The following is a 14,132-nucleotide window of genomic DNA, read 5'->3' as shown; positions in this document are numbered from 1 at the left end:
ATGTGTCATGAATCTTTTTTTTTTCATTTTTTTTTATTTCAGTTTCAACTTTTACTTTGGTTTTGAATCATGAGATATCAGTAAACACATTAGCTGCAAAATACAGGCAGCAAAAGTTTACACACAGTGATGAGATATTGCTGAAAAAACATTAATTACAAAAAAAAAGGCACTTATTCTCCAATAACTTAAGTAATAAAATGTCCCAAAATCATTGCTTATCTTTTGCATAGCTGCATTCATTCGTGCATGGTACCCAGTCAGACCAGGGACGTGGTCCAGCTTTTTGGGGGTATTTATTCGCCACAGTAAAGACATCTAGTAGTGGTTGAAACTATATTCCTCTCTCCGCCCCATAATAATCTGGATTTTTGCAGTAATGTAAGGCATGGCAATGTGGGAAGAAAAGTCAAGACTTTCATGCAGCCCCTCTCTGAATCATCCTCCTCACTGGTCTTTCTTGCTCTCTGTGGGCTCCTCCAGGTCGTCAGTTTCATCATGGAGCTCGTCGTCGCCCTCCTCTGGCTGAACGCCGTTATGCTCCTCTCCTTCTTTCAAAGCACGACTTTTGTTCAGCTTCTTGGACTTTTGGAAGAGCTCGTTGAGGTTAAACTCTCGGATAATGTTCTCCTAGGAATGAAATAAGCTTCGTATTAGCACGTGTGTGTGTGTGTGTGTGTGTGTGAATGTAACAGTACATGTGTTAGTTACAGCCAAGACTTACCTCACTGAAGGTCCAAGACACAGCTCTGGATTTATTGTCCACCATAGGACGTCTCATCAGTTCCCGCCCTCCTTGGAAAAGCATCAGTGTGGGCAGCTGCTTGGCCAGAGGAGATGTACTCACCCTGTAACTGTTCAGAAATAATTCATGGGACAGTCAAAACCTGTGCTCAGAGAATCTAATAAATATGTATAGCATAAACAAACATTAAAACGACTGCTGCATCATTAAAGGCAAGCAGAGTGGGAAAGCGAAGAAAATGACTGACCTCTGTGAAACCTCTCCGTAGCGTCCGATGTCCACCTTCCCAAACCTGAGTCCAGCACAGTTGTACCTGGGAGGGGGAAGATGCACGAGACATTTATGCCTCAAGCCAAAACTGTCCAAACATCCAATATTTAGTCGATTTTTGGAGAGCATTTCACTTCATTCTTCAGCAGAACTTAAACAAAGACGTTTAATCCAACAACGTGATTGTGATTGCTGAAGGAAACATTAAATGCATCTTAAAATTAATTAACAGCCTATTTTGATTTTTTTTTTTTCACCAGCGTCTGCAGCTACTATTAAATAAATACAATTATTTTTATGTTTCATAGCAAAGACATCAAAGACTATGATTTTATAGTGAATCTAGAACAAGTACTTTACTTGAGTTTTTATTTTTCTGTAAACGTTCACTTTTACTCCACTTAATCTTCTAAATAAAATGTGTACTTTTACTCCGAAACATTTCCCCGAAGCTTCTTCGTTACTCGTTACTATTGCAAGCAAGCAGGTTTGGTGAATCAGTGGTCCAAATTACATCATTCATGTGATGGGCCAGTGCAAACAAAGCATTTACTTGTACTTTCAATACTTAATTACATTTAATATCAGAAAATTACTTTTGATACTTAAGTACAATATATATCAGATACTTTAAGACTTTTACTAAGTAATATTCTAATAGGTGACTTTAACTTCTACTAAAGTAATTTTCTGGTTAGATGTCTACTTTTACTCAAGTGTTGCTTTCATGTACTTCATCCACAACCGATAGCCTATCTATAACACTCAGCAGATTCAAGAAACATGTGGGTGTTAAACCTATAAATGTTTATTAATCATAAGGTTTACTTCCTTCAAAATCAATAGATATCATGGTTGCTTATTTAAGTAAAAGGCATGACTAGTGATTTGTAGCTTCATAGTCAAAACAAGCGTGCATTGGTCTAGTATTTTGTCTTGAACACAGCTCAATCTGTATTATCATTAGTGACTAATTAACTTGTGGGAGTGCCTGGGGTCAACATACTGAGACAATATAAGCCTTATTAGGCCATTATTTACTTATCTCTTACTTGAGTGAAAGGTCGGCAAAGACGGGAGCGAAGGACTGGCATTCAGAGGACCAGTTGGCGTAGAATTCAACAATCCAGGTGACGCGACTGTCTCTCTTCAGTTCCTCCTAACGATTCAATAACACAGAGTTAGATTAGAACAGATTACACAGGTGTAGATCTCCGTCATTCACACCCACTCACCTCCAGGACGGGGGCATCGTCATTTCATTATATTAATTGGCATACTGCTATTATAACGTGCCGTCAATGTGTGATGATCACTGTCCGAAATGCAAACATTCTTATTGCATTGTGCAATAAGAAGCTCACATCTTTATGTTGATATAATATTGCATATGAACACTTGATTACTCTATTATAATTCCCACCAGGTTGTGTTGTTTCAAAGCTTTTACTTCACATATCAGAGGCCTGAGGTGGCGCTGTACATCATATGTACACATGTAGTCTTACGTCATAAAGTAATTTACAAGCATTTAAACAACTGAAATTCAGTATCATCTGTAGTGTAACACTCACATCTATGGTCTTGTCACTGAAGTACTTGATGTACTCGGGGCCCATGTAGAGAGGCGGCTTACAGGTCATGAGAAACGCTGGAGACAAGGCACAGATAAACAGTTTGATAAGTTTACATTACGGAGGTGCCCAGTGAATGAAAACAATGTCTACATTTTCTGAAGCTATGAAAGTCTGAGATTAGGTTACACTTAAACCCTAAAAGCATTGTTTTAGTGGAATAGGTGCTTGATACCAAAAAATCTGAATATAAAGAGGAAGAATATAAAAGAAAGGCACCCACAATGGAATCAGAGCCTTTTTTAATCTATAGTAGTGATGTCCTGAGGGAGACCAGTGTTAGGTCAAAACATCTGTAATAAAACAGGAGCTTCAAATGCAGTTTGCAGGTACCTTTGTTGTTTTCGTGTTAATCAATTTCCACAAATGTTGGCTTGTTTTATGAATATCTACCAATAATTCCATAGAAACTGTCGGGTAATATATATAGATCCAAGTCAATATTTGGAGGATTTCCTGCAGTGTTTTAATTCGCCTGAAATAAAGACCATCTCCGTTAACATTATTAAAATGAATACACTTTTATGAAACAAAACATTAACGTTCAGGGGAGAAGAGCAGATGTGCTATTTTACAGAGCAAATGTCACATATTTAATGAGTTTGCCAATTGTTTAGGCCGTCATTTACTAACAAAAATGATTAAAATACCAAATGTGAGAGGATCTAACTCTGCTAAATAGAACTGCAATGATTAATCGATTAGTTGTCAACTATCAAATTAATCATCATCTATTTTGATAGTCGATTAATCACTTGGAATACTTTTTTAAGATAAAAGAAGTCTAAATTCTCTGATTCCAGCTTCTTAAATGTGAATATTTTCTGGTTTCTTTACTCCTCTATGCCAGCTAACTGAATATCTTTGAGTTGTGGACCAAATAAGACATTTGAGGACGTCATCTTGGGCTTTGGGAAACACTGATCAACATTTGTCACCATTTTTCTGACATTTTATAAACCATTTGTGACAAGGGTTATAATGAGACCACTGACCGACACACAATGCCATGTAAAGGATGCCGAGCCGAATGTCCAGCCTGAAGAAGAGGATGACGTTGGCCACTTTACTGAACAGGAACACGTTGCCTATGTGCTGCTCCAATGTGACTGGGAAAGAGAGAGAGGAGGAACAATGAATGCAGCAGTGGAATAACCTTCACGCTGTTGATACAAGGTCACAGGATTACAATGTTTACACAACAAAGCAAAGTGTTTTAGAGCACTCCCTGGATGTGGCTTTGCTGCAGGGCCTCTCAGGATTTGAAACGGTTACACATTAAGTACCTGTTTGGTTGAAGTTTAACATTACATACACATTATAGGACAGTCCTTGTTGTTAGATGTGATGTTTGAACACAGTCACATAACTGTCTATAGGTTAAAGGATGAGGTTTAATTATAGAATATATGCATCAATATATCCTGGGGGCTCTCTGAGCATCACCTGCTTGGTGCATGGGCCACTTTTGATGATGTGACTGTTTACAGTATAAACACACAATCTGGTTTACACATATACAAATGTGTGTGTGCGTGTGTGTGTGTGTGTGTGTGTGTGTGTGTGTGTGTGTGTGTGTGTGTGTGCGTGTGTGGTTACTTACTGGCTCTCCTGTTCTTCATCATCACTATTGCACTAAGAAACATAAGAATCTCCAGCTCTCTCTATAAAACAACAAAAAGAAAAAAACAAAACATGAAACAACTTTCTTTGTGATAAATCATCTAACTCATGTTTCAGTAGCTCACTCAGCCTCACCACCATATTTAGCCCCACCACCACCTCCACCATGCTCACCCAGTCAAAGTCGCAGGAGTTGCCGTCCTCTCTCTGGGTCGCCAGGTGCTCACACAGACCTGGAGCCTTCCGGACCAACGCGAAGGCGACGGTCATGAAGACAGAGGTGATATAGTAGGGCTTCAGCAGCCATTTGTAGATCTGAGGTAAATGGTAAAAGAAAGTACAGAGTCCTGTGATCAGAACCATGTTGGAGGAGGTGACAGTCAACCTCGAGGAGGTTTGAGAAGGAATGACAGCTGCAGGTAGCTGACTGGAGACTAGGGACGTGTCGTCACGAACGAGTCGGCGACAAGAGCCGGCTCTTTTAAAGGGACTGTGTGAGAATCAGAAATGCTTGTTAACAGTGACACCTGTGGCCGTTACGTCAACGAAAGTCAGCGTCGGGCTCGCGCTTGTGTTCGCTCTATGAACTACATGAACGAGCATCGCTCAAAACAGTGAGGCGACACACGTCAGCTAAAACCACAATATCACTCTATATTTCAGTAATGTTAGCTGACCAGACGAAGGTCTCTCTTTACAGTTTACAGTTTTGGTGCTTCCATGTAGTTTGTGTTGGAGTCTGAGTCTGAACAGCGTAGCCACACGCGAGCGCGCATGGGACACCGACCCGGGTGATTTATACGTGTAAGAAGTTACAAACAGTCCCTTTAAGTGATATATGTGCACACATACTAATCATAGGTCAAGACAGCGCTAAATTTGGCTGAATTATAAAAGGCAGAAGTGGTAAAACGAAGAGCCGTTTGGGAGCCAAAAGAGCCAACTCTTCTTGGTGAGCTGAGCCAAATGATCTGGATCACTAAAAAAAGATGTAATTCCCATCACTACTGGCGACAGGGTCGTACTGCGCATGCGCCAAACACAAACTTTTAGAGTATTTCATAGTTTGTGGGCGCAGCGACTCGCCGTAGATTTGGCGGGTACTGCAAAAACGTAAACAGAGGAAGCTGAAAACATGGAGGAAAGCGAAGTAGCAACACAAAAGAACTCTGTAGATAAAGACTCAGTAGAAAAGCAGACTAATGAAGCTACAGGAGAAGTTTCCTCACAGGTGTTAAACCCTGGATCAGAGGCTCGCTACAAGAGGCTGAAGCTGTTCGATAAGGTGATGCAGAAGAGCCTGAAGAAGTTCATCGATCATGCCAGGTAACATGTTATATATGTGTTTATAGGTGGGAATCTAGTCCCAGTTAGTAGCTCTCGTGTTATAGATCATCATTACTGTAAATTACAGTGTATTATATTACATTTTGTATACAGACGAGCTGTGTGTGACTGATCATAACATTAGCATTCACCTTTCTTTTCTATTCATGTTAATCAATTTCACAAAATGTTGGCTTGTTCTATGAATATCCACCAATCAGGGAATGAAATTAGCACCTGCCACCTGCTAAATACAGGGTAAATGTTGGCTGTGGCAGGTAAAACTTTCAGGTCACCTGCCACCATGGCCTAAGGTTTTCCTTATATTAAGAAATATTAGTTTTAAAAAGCAATTCCTACATTATAATAGTCAGGGATTAAGGTTACATGATCCATATGTGTACTGTCTGTTACCACTGACTCAGTATTTACTAGGGTTGGACGAAAATATTGAGTATTGCAATATTGTGTTTTGTGATACTGTATTAATTCTCAAAAACCCTGTATTGAATTCTAATTAATAGTTTACATGCAAAGATTAACTCAGGAAATACTTTACTTTATTGCAAAGATCCTACTATTCTGATTGCATAAAAAAGTTTACTTTTTATATCTATCAACTTATAAATGAATCAGATAATCATTTCAGCACTAGATTGGTTAACTGAGAAAAGGTCCGGTGTTTTGGGAAAAGCCATAATTCGCTGCAGTTTTTGTTGACATTGCTTTCACTCTCAGTTTTAACAGATTCGCCAGCACATTTCGGCCGCTGTACAAGAAGAACCCACAGAGGATGGAGAGCATTCACAAGCAGTTCATTGAGGAGTTGCAGAGGACTATACAGGTATGCAGCACATCACACATTAATATCATGAATGAAAACATAAACTACAAATGGAAGGTCTACTGTCTTGTTGTTTTTATTATATTAGCTGTATGCACTTGTCTACCTGCCTTTGTTTTTTTATTTACTTACATCAATGTCTGTGCATGTGAAGGAGGACATCAGCAGATTGATTGAGGAAGGCCGGCTAGAGGTCAAACTGAATGAGCTGGACAAACTGGAGAGTGCTGCCAAGAAAAGTGCAGATCCTGCATGGTCAGTAAACAGCATTAAAAAACTATTCACCTTTCAGCACCGTCTGCTTTCTCTCCAATTAAATGATCAGCTGGTTACATGTCAAGATTTTAATTATATATGCTCAGTTGTCCTGTAAAACCTTTCCCCTCTTTGACAACATCTGAAGGCTGATGGCATACATCTACTTCTATTACCACCACTCATTCAAATACATTGTAACAACATGCAAGTAGTAAGTTCATTTTCTTGTCATGAATATAGCAAATCTTAACCCTCTGACCTGCATTTGTATTTGTTTTTGTGTGTTTCTGAATGCAAACTGCAGAGAATCTGAATAATTATAGTTTTGAATGGAAACTGTTGTCGATCAAATATTTAACTGATAAATATTTGAAGATTTAAATTGGACTCGTGGAAATTTCCACAATTCTTCAAAGGGGATACATAAAGATGGATACTAACAGGGCAATTTTGTAGGCAGTTGTTGGGTAACGGTACCAATGATTTGCCGCAGCATTGTTGTGTTAATCAATCACTGAAGAACATCTTATCGCCTGAACACTTGCACACTCTGTTTTTTATGCTCTTGTGTCTCATTAACAACCCTGTTATATAGGTGCATTGCATTTTTTATTGCCCTGTGCATCACCACTGTAATATTTCCATTTTGCAACATGAGTAAAATGCAAAACACTTTAATTCTTTACCCTCTCACTTGTTTTGTTAGGCGGCCGAGTGGGGTTCCTGAGGAGGACTTTTGCAGCTTTTTGATGCCATACTATCAAAAGCAGGAGGCCTACATGCGACTGGAACTGAAAAAGATTCAAGCGGAGAACGCTGCCTTAGCACAGAAAGTTCAGGCTGGTAGAGAGAGTCTTGCACAGACTGAACATCGGATTTCTACGGCTGTTGATGAGTGGAAGGTGAGAGAGAAACAATAGGCAAAAGAGACATTAGAGTTGTACAGGATCAGAACATTCACACAAAAAAACAAACATATTCAACATGTTTATTTTTACACTCACAAAGGGGATGCATGTGAAAGTAATGCTTGAGTCTTTACTCTAAAATGTATTTGTGACATTAGAGGTCATCTGGAAATTAATACACCAAAGCTCTTTTACATAATCATAGAAAACACATTCTTCTAATTGCAGTCTCATAAATTCTGTAATAGCTGCATGATTGACAGTATTTATCTAAAGCTGCATTTTCTTCTCAAGTAAGTTTTAGTGTCTTTAATGTATTGTAAATGGGAGCAATTTTTTTTAATTAAAAAAATAAAGGAGAAAAAAACATAGTATTTGCATTGGTGCAGTTTGAAGGAGGCCACTCTCTGACAGATTATGCTGATGAAAAAAATATACCCCCTGCACTATGACATAAATAAATAAAATAGAAGTTTGACTTGACTGTTAACAGTTTTTAATGTGATTTTTATTTTCTCTCACACTTTTAGGCATCGGTCACAGAGTTTGAAAGGCTGGCATCTTCTCTCTGCCCTGCTGATGTCTTCGATGTGTGATCTTCACATTATTTCTCATGCAGATATATCACCTAACTTAACTGTACATATCAATTTTGTTTACTCTGCCTGTTTGTATGAAAATAACGACGCAGTATTAGGGCCACATTGAGGGGAAAAAAATCGGAGATTTCGAGAATAAAGTCATAAATTTATGAGAAAAAAAGTCGGAATATAACGAGAATAAAGTTGTAATTTTACGAGAAAAAAGTTGTAATATTACAAGAATAAAGTCGTAATTTTACGAGAAGAAGGTCGTAATTTTACGAGGAAAAAGTAGTAATATTACGAGAATAAAGTCGTAATTTTACGAGAAAAAAAGTCGTAATATTACGAGAATAAAGTTTTAATTTTACGAGGGAAAAGTCGTTATATTAGGCTATGTCCTCGCCCGTTTTTTTGGTTGCTGGTAATATTTTTTCCTAATATAACGACTTTTTTCTCGTAAAGTTACGACTTTATTCTCTAATAAAATCTCCGATTTTTTTCCCCCCTCAATGTGGCCCTAATACTCCGTCGTAGAAAATAAACTTGAAATCTTGGAATATAAAAGTTGCATTTGTGACCTCAACGATTCTATCCTTTTGGGTTCCTATACACCAATCATAACGGTAATGTGAGAAAAAAAGTCGTAATATTACAAGAATAAGTCGTTATTTTATTCTCGTAAACTTATGACTTTATTCTCTAATAAAATCTCAGATTTGTTTTCCCCCTCAATGTGGCCCTAATACTCCCTCGTAGAAAATAAACTTGAAATCTTGTAAATAAAAGTCTGATTTGTGACCTCAGTGATGATATCCTCCTCTTTGGGCTCGTCTACACCCATCATTACGGTAACGTGTGCGCGTGTCTGCCTGGTATTACGGTACCGTAGGCTCGTGACCATAATGCCTCAGAGAAGTGAAGAGTCGGGGAGTTGATGATTTAACGGTGAAACAGCCTCGCTCATACCCGACCACACGCTTCAAGAAACCGGCTCCATATCAATGTATTACTCGTGATAGATATGACGGAGATGTTTTCAACTCTGTTCGGGCAGAACGAAGCTCAGGGACCGCCCGGCTCCTCGTCGGCTCTGGGTTTCGGACCGGGGAAACCTCCGCCGCCTCAGCCCCAGAATCAAGCCCCCATGGCGGGGACGATGCCACCGCAGCTCGGGGATGAGGGGCCTACCCTGCGGAAGCCCGGAGCCATGAATGAACCTTTCTACTTACTGCGGGAGCTTCCTGGTAACTGTCTGACTATCACACCTGCTGTAGGCTTTGTGTGCTATTGGTATGGTTTATTTAAAAAGAAAGAGTTGCTTAGCAAAGGTTGCTAAGCAGTTTGTAAACAATGCTAGCTAACGTTAGCACACACTTAGCAAAACATGTTTTTTTATTTTTTTATTTTTTTATTGAACAAATTCAGATTTACAAACAACATGGCTCATTTTTTTTTTTTTTTTTTTTTTTAAAAGAAAATTAATTTACTAACATTGAGACATTGTGATTTAAACTCAATACTTTTAACATACAAGGCACAATTGGATAGGAAAGATAACTTAAATTATAAAAAATAATATAATAAAAATAAAAGGGGGTAGAAAATAATTCAAGGAACAAAAAAAGAAATGCATAAATAAATAAATAAATAATAAGACTGCACTCTTCCATAGTAGCTGTAGGGGTCATCATCATATAGGTTCAGTTCTTGCAGCATGTTGTCCTTTCATTAGTCGTAAAGGCTCATAGATCATTGCATTAGAGTAAAAGGACAAGTAAAATTATACATGAAAATAATAATAAATTAAATTAAGGGCTATAAGGGCTGTACCTGTGATTCGTATTCTTCTATTATACTAAGAAGTTTCAATGCATTTTTGTTTTTTCATGACTTTAAGGGCTTTTATGTAAGAAAGAAACTCAGAATGAAACACTTTAAACCTAGGTTTCACTTTCATATACTTGGATTTGTGCAAATACAATTTTCCAAGAAGGAGAATGTTATTCTCCAGAGAGTCATCTTTGTTGTTGTCCATGACAAGACCATATACAATGTCCTTTTGAGAGAAGTTTCCCAGATGAGAAACTTTTAGGAAAAGCCAGTCATGTATATCAGAAGCCATAAAGCTCCTGAATACATACAATTAAAAAATAAATGATCAGTAGTTTCAGTATCATCACAAAATACACAGTTATTGGTTTCAATTCCAAATCGTTGTCGCAACAAATCACTGGATGGATACACACCGTTTAATATTTTAAAATGGATTTCTTTTGCTTTGGGAGTAGTTACCGGTATTGTTTGTTATATTGGGTGTGTGACACGGTTAAACGTGATGTAGCAGTTAACTTTAAGTAGCTCCTGTTGGACCTGGTGAATTTGGTGATAACCTAATGTGCGATATGTATACATTCGTTGCATATGACATGACTTTGTGGTGTTTTGCATGAATTACACTGATGACTATATGTGTGTGTTTTAGTGGGAAACGAGCTAACGGGCAACACCAACCTCATCACACACTACAACCTGGAGCACGCCTACAACAAGTTCTGTGGGAAGAAGGTGAAGGAGAAGCTCAGCAACTTCCTGCCAGAGTTACCAGGTGGGTTGTGGGTAGGAACAAACAAGTTGTTAATGAGGGAGGTAGGGTGACCAGACCAAAATATGCAAGTGGCTGCTAGATTTGCTTCACTCACCAGCCAAAAAAACAATGTTATGTTTTGGAGAAAAAAAAGTTAATTTCCAACCTTGGTCTTTATAGCTGTGTGTCTATTCAGTGCTCACCACCTTGCTCTTTCATTGTTTGTATTTTGATCTCTGAATTTCCCCCTCATTCCAACTTGTCCTTTCTCTTCTGTGCTGCAGGTATGATTGACTGTCCGGGCACGCAGGACGGCAGCTCGTTGCGCTCTCTGATTGATAAGCCTCCAGTGTGTGGGAACTCCTTCAGCCCGCTGACGGGCGCTCTGCTGACAGGCTTCAGACTACACACAGGACCGGTACTTATTGAATATATTAACAGTATTATGGCAAAGTGTCTTTAGTTGTCATGTTCTGACCCACAGGTATCCTTAATCTCTTAATCATATTGTTCATTTCAATACTTACATGCGTGCACATTTTTGTGTTTGTTTTTCCCAGCTACCAGAACAGTACAGACTGATGCACATACAGCCTCCAAAGAAGAAGAGCAAACACAAGCACAAACACCATCGACCACAGGACCCATTACCACAAGGTATGACATGAGCTATATGTACACACTAATGCAGAGGAATGCAACATGTTTCAGGCCACTGAGCTGCTTCTTTTTGACATCACAGAAACTCCATCGGACACTGATCCCAAGAAGAAGAAGAAGAAGAGGGACGACGATCCTGACCGCAAGAAAAAGAAGAAAGACAAGAAAAAGAAGAAGGTAAGAAAATCTATCAAGAACCAATTAATTCATAAAGTTGCCAGTTAGGCGTTATTATGGGCCCTAATGCAGTTATGGGCAGAGATGGAGGGACATAGTCACACAAAACCCATTCCTAAAGTTTATTATCTTAAAATGTATAACTAATACAGTTACAAATTTCCTGTTTTAGCAATGAATTAAACTTAAACCTATGTTTAAGTTTTAAGTTAAAGGTGCTAAATACAGGATCGGGAGCATTTCTATTGCCTTCACACGGCTCTCACGGTGTAACAGTGCAAACAACGACAAAAGTGCTGACAGAGTTAACAGTGTTTACCTGAGGGGGAACCGGAGGGTGGGTGCTACGCTTCCGCAATGACGTCGTCGGTCAGGACTATGTTATCAGCTGTAACCGCTGTATGAGAGCAGTGCAGAGCGGCGGCCACATGCACTAAAAGCACGCACTGCCGGCACAGCGATGTCAACAAAGCAAGGAGAAACTCTGATTACAACACACTACTATTACTCTACTATATCTTTACATAGCAAAGAGTTGTTTGCTGCTATATTAATGCTCTGGATATTTTATTTAGCACCTTTTTAAGTTTACAGTTTATTATAGGTCTTTTTGCAAGACGTTTTTGCAACACGGTGCATAATCGCCGTGGGGGGACAGGCAGGTCACATCCCCCCAATATATGAAACATGGAAATTGTTATGAGCCCTCTCCAAAAGCTTGTAGAAAGCTCATTTGTTCCCTTCAGTATTCATATCTCTGATACACAAGCTCTCTGTCCCCCTCCAGAACCGACACAGTCCCGATCACCCCGGCCTCGCTGGATCACAACCCAACAGCAACAGCCTCAGATAGACAGGAGCACACTGTGTGCACACCTGTGTTTGAATGCGTGTGCGACTGTGCATTTTGTAAGAGGATGCGTGTGTGTGTGTGTTTTACAGATAATTGTATTATTGGGAGAATGTTTATTGAGAGTAATGCAAATGGTTGTACGATGTGTGTTTGAGTGAAAGAAGCAGCGACACAGTGGATGTGTGTGACGGAAAGAAATGTTACAGACCAGTGTAAAAGGCAGAACGCCGCTGATGAGCTGTGTGATGTTATGGATGACTGAACAAGCACTGTGTGTATGTCCCTCTTTTATTTTGTTGTGATATCTTTTGACCATAATGCCAAAATCAAATAAACTTTTGGTTATTATTTTTGTGTCTTTGCAAGACTTCTTGTGGGAGTGCAGATTATATGATCAGGTACATAGTTTATAATACACTGTAGCAGCAACAGAGATAAACACTGAGGCACTTTGTTGCATGGATGGCACACAGACAACATGTTTACATTCATTCATTTATTTGTTTGTCAAATGCACAAGCTGGATATATTGATTGAAGGCAGGAAAAAAGGCATACATTTAGCAACTCATATCAAGACTTCAGCCCAAAGGGTCAAGAGAGAAGATTAGATAAACCACTGTAGATGATGGTCTTAAAATACAGACAAAGCAATTCTAGTTGCTTTTTTTAGAGACTGTCAGAGGTGTTGATTAAACTTAACACCAACAATTCAGGCAGCAACTGTAAAGACTTCAGCACAAGGTGGTCAGAGCTCTGACAACCACTTTTTTCTTATGGACCTTTAAGGCAACTTGCAGAGAGGCAAAGAGGTCCGATAGTTGTTGCTGGAATTGCTGTTACATTTGTTTCAAACATTACAAAATACTGTGCAAGAGGAAAGTAATGACATATACCAAACTGGAAAACCTCACCAATACTGATTGTAATGCACTTAAAAGGGTTTAAACTAAACAACACAAAAGTACAGCCTCAAAAATCACAGTGAAGCTGAATTTTTCTTTGTATTTTCTGTATTTACTGCAGGACTAATGCATTGTGTTCCTCTTAGGAAAGTGCGGTACTATCAACTTGCTAACAGTCCCTACACATGGCTTTGGTTTACAGAGAAAGATGTTTGCCAGAGGCATCTTACATTCATATCTATTGCAATAAAGCCAAAATGGCAGCCAAGGCACGGAGTTGAAACAAAACACAGAATGTCCTTCATATCGAGAAAGCAAAGATTCAAGAAGCTGAACACGTTTTATGTACGAAGGGAAAAAATGCATCAGACGAGAAAGGAAACATCTACTATAGCTGTCCTGACACTGAAATGGATTGAGTCAAAAATTTAAAAAACATACAACTGATTAAAGAAATCGACATGATACTGATGCTGTGTGCAGAACAAACATGTACAGGATGGACACATTTTGTTGTCTCTTTGGAAGAACGTACATGGTTCTGTTTTGTTCTGCAGCTGGCTGAAACAATGTCTTCGTAATGTGTGAGAAAAATCACATTAAAAACAGCCAGTGTCTCCTCAGCCATCAGTTAATACACTGTACACACCCACCTATAGCAACACAAGCAGAATATGTCATAAAATACAAGACCACCTCAGTTCTATTTACAAATTTGACAGAGGTTTGTTCGCTCCACAATCGATACACGAAGAAAAAGCA

At 38.9% G+C, this 14,132-nt stretch overlaps 3 protein-coding genes across 4 annotated transcripts; 2 read left to right on the top strand and 1 right to left on the bottom strand.

Moving 5' to 3' along the window:
• Positions 1-14: 14 nt before the first annotated feature.
• Positions 15-6,705, bottom strand: tmx2a (thioredoxin-related transmembrane protein 2a). 2 transcript variants are annotated; one of them, XM_074648760.1, is made up of 9 exons: positions 6,575-6,705; positions 4,447-4,587; positions 4,253-4,313; positions 3,645-3,758; positions 2,590-2,666; positions 2,068-2,174; positions 993-1,058; positions 725-854; positions 15-630 (listed from the first exon to the last, which is right to left on the bottom strand). In XM_074648760.1, exons 1-9 carry the CDS (start codon positions 6,602-6,604, stop codon positions 448-450), a joined length of 909 nt encoding a protein of 302 aa, XP_074504861.1. In that variant the 5' UTR covers positions 6,605-6,705; the 3' UTR covers positions 15-447. The 2 variants fall into 2 exon arrangements, with proteins under 2 accessions (XP_074504861.1, XP_074504860.1); XM_074648759.1 differs by lacking the exon at positions 6,575-6,705 and having other exon boundaries at positions 4,447-4,703.
• pmf1 (polyamine modulated factor 1) lies at positions 5,341-8,318 on the top strand. Its single transcript, XM_074648763.1, has 5 exons — positions 5,341-5,598; positions 6,337-6,442; positions 6,597-6,697; positions 7,407-7,602; positions 8,139-8,318. Exons 1-5 carry the CDS (start codon positions 5,408-5,410, stop codon positions 8,202-8,204), a joined length of 660 nt encoding a protein of 219 aa, XP_074504864.1. The 5' UTR covers positions 5,341-5,407; the 3' UTR covers positions 8,205-8,318.
• A 715-nt stretch (positions 8,319-9,033) lies between these two features.
• med19a (mediator complex subunit 19a) lies at positions 9,034-12,814 on the top strand. The gene is made up of 6 exons (XM_074648762.1): positions 9,034-9,436; positions 10,675-10,797; positions 11,061-11,194; positions 11,337-11,433; positions 11,519-11,613; positions 12,401-12,814. The coding sequence occupies exons 1-6, from the start codon at positions 9,214-9,216 to the stop codon at positions 12,464-12,466; spliced, it is 738 nt and encodes a 245-aa protein (XP_074504863.1). The 5' UTR covers positions 9,034-9,213; the 3' UTR covers positions 12,467-12,814.
• The last annotated feature ends 1,318 nt before the right edge of the window (positions 12,815-14,132 follow it).

This window comes from Sebastes fasciatus, chromosome 10 (assembly GCF_043250625.1).
Source record: "Sebastes fasciatus isolate fSebFas1 chromosome 10, fSebFas1.pri, whole genome shotgun sequence".
NCBI classification, from domain to species: Eukaryota; Metazoa; Chordata; class Actinopteri; order Perciformes; family Sebastidae; genus Sebastes; species Sebastes fasciatus.
This window is presented reverse-complemented; position numbering and strand designations above follow the sequence as displayed.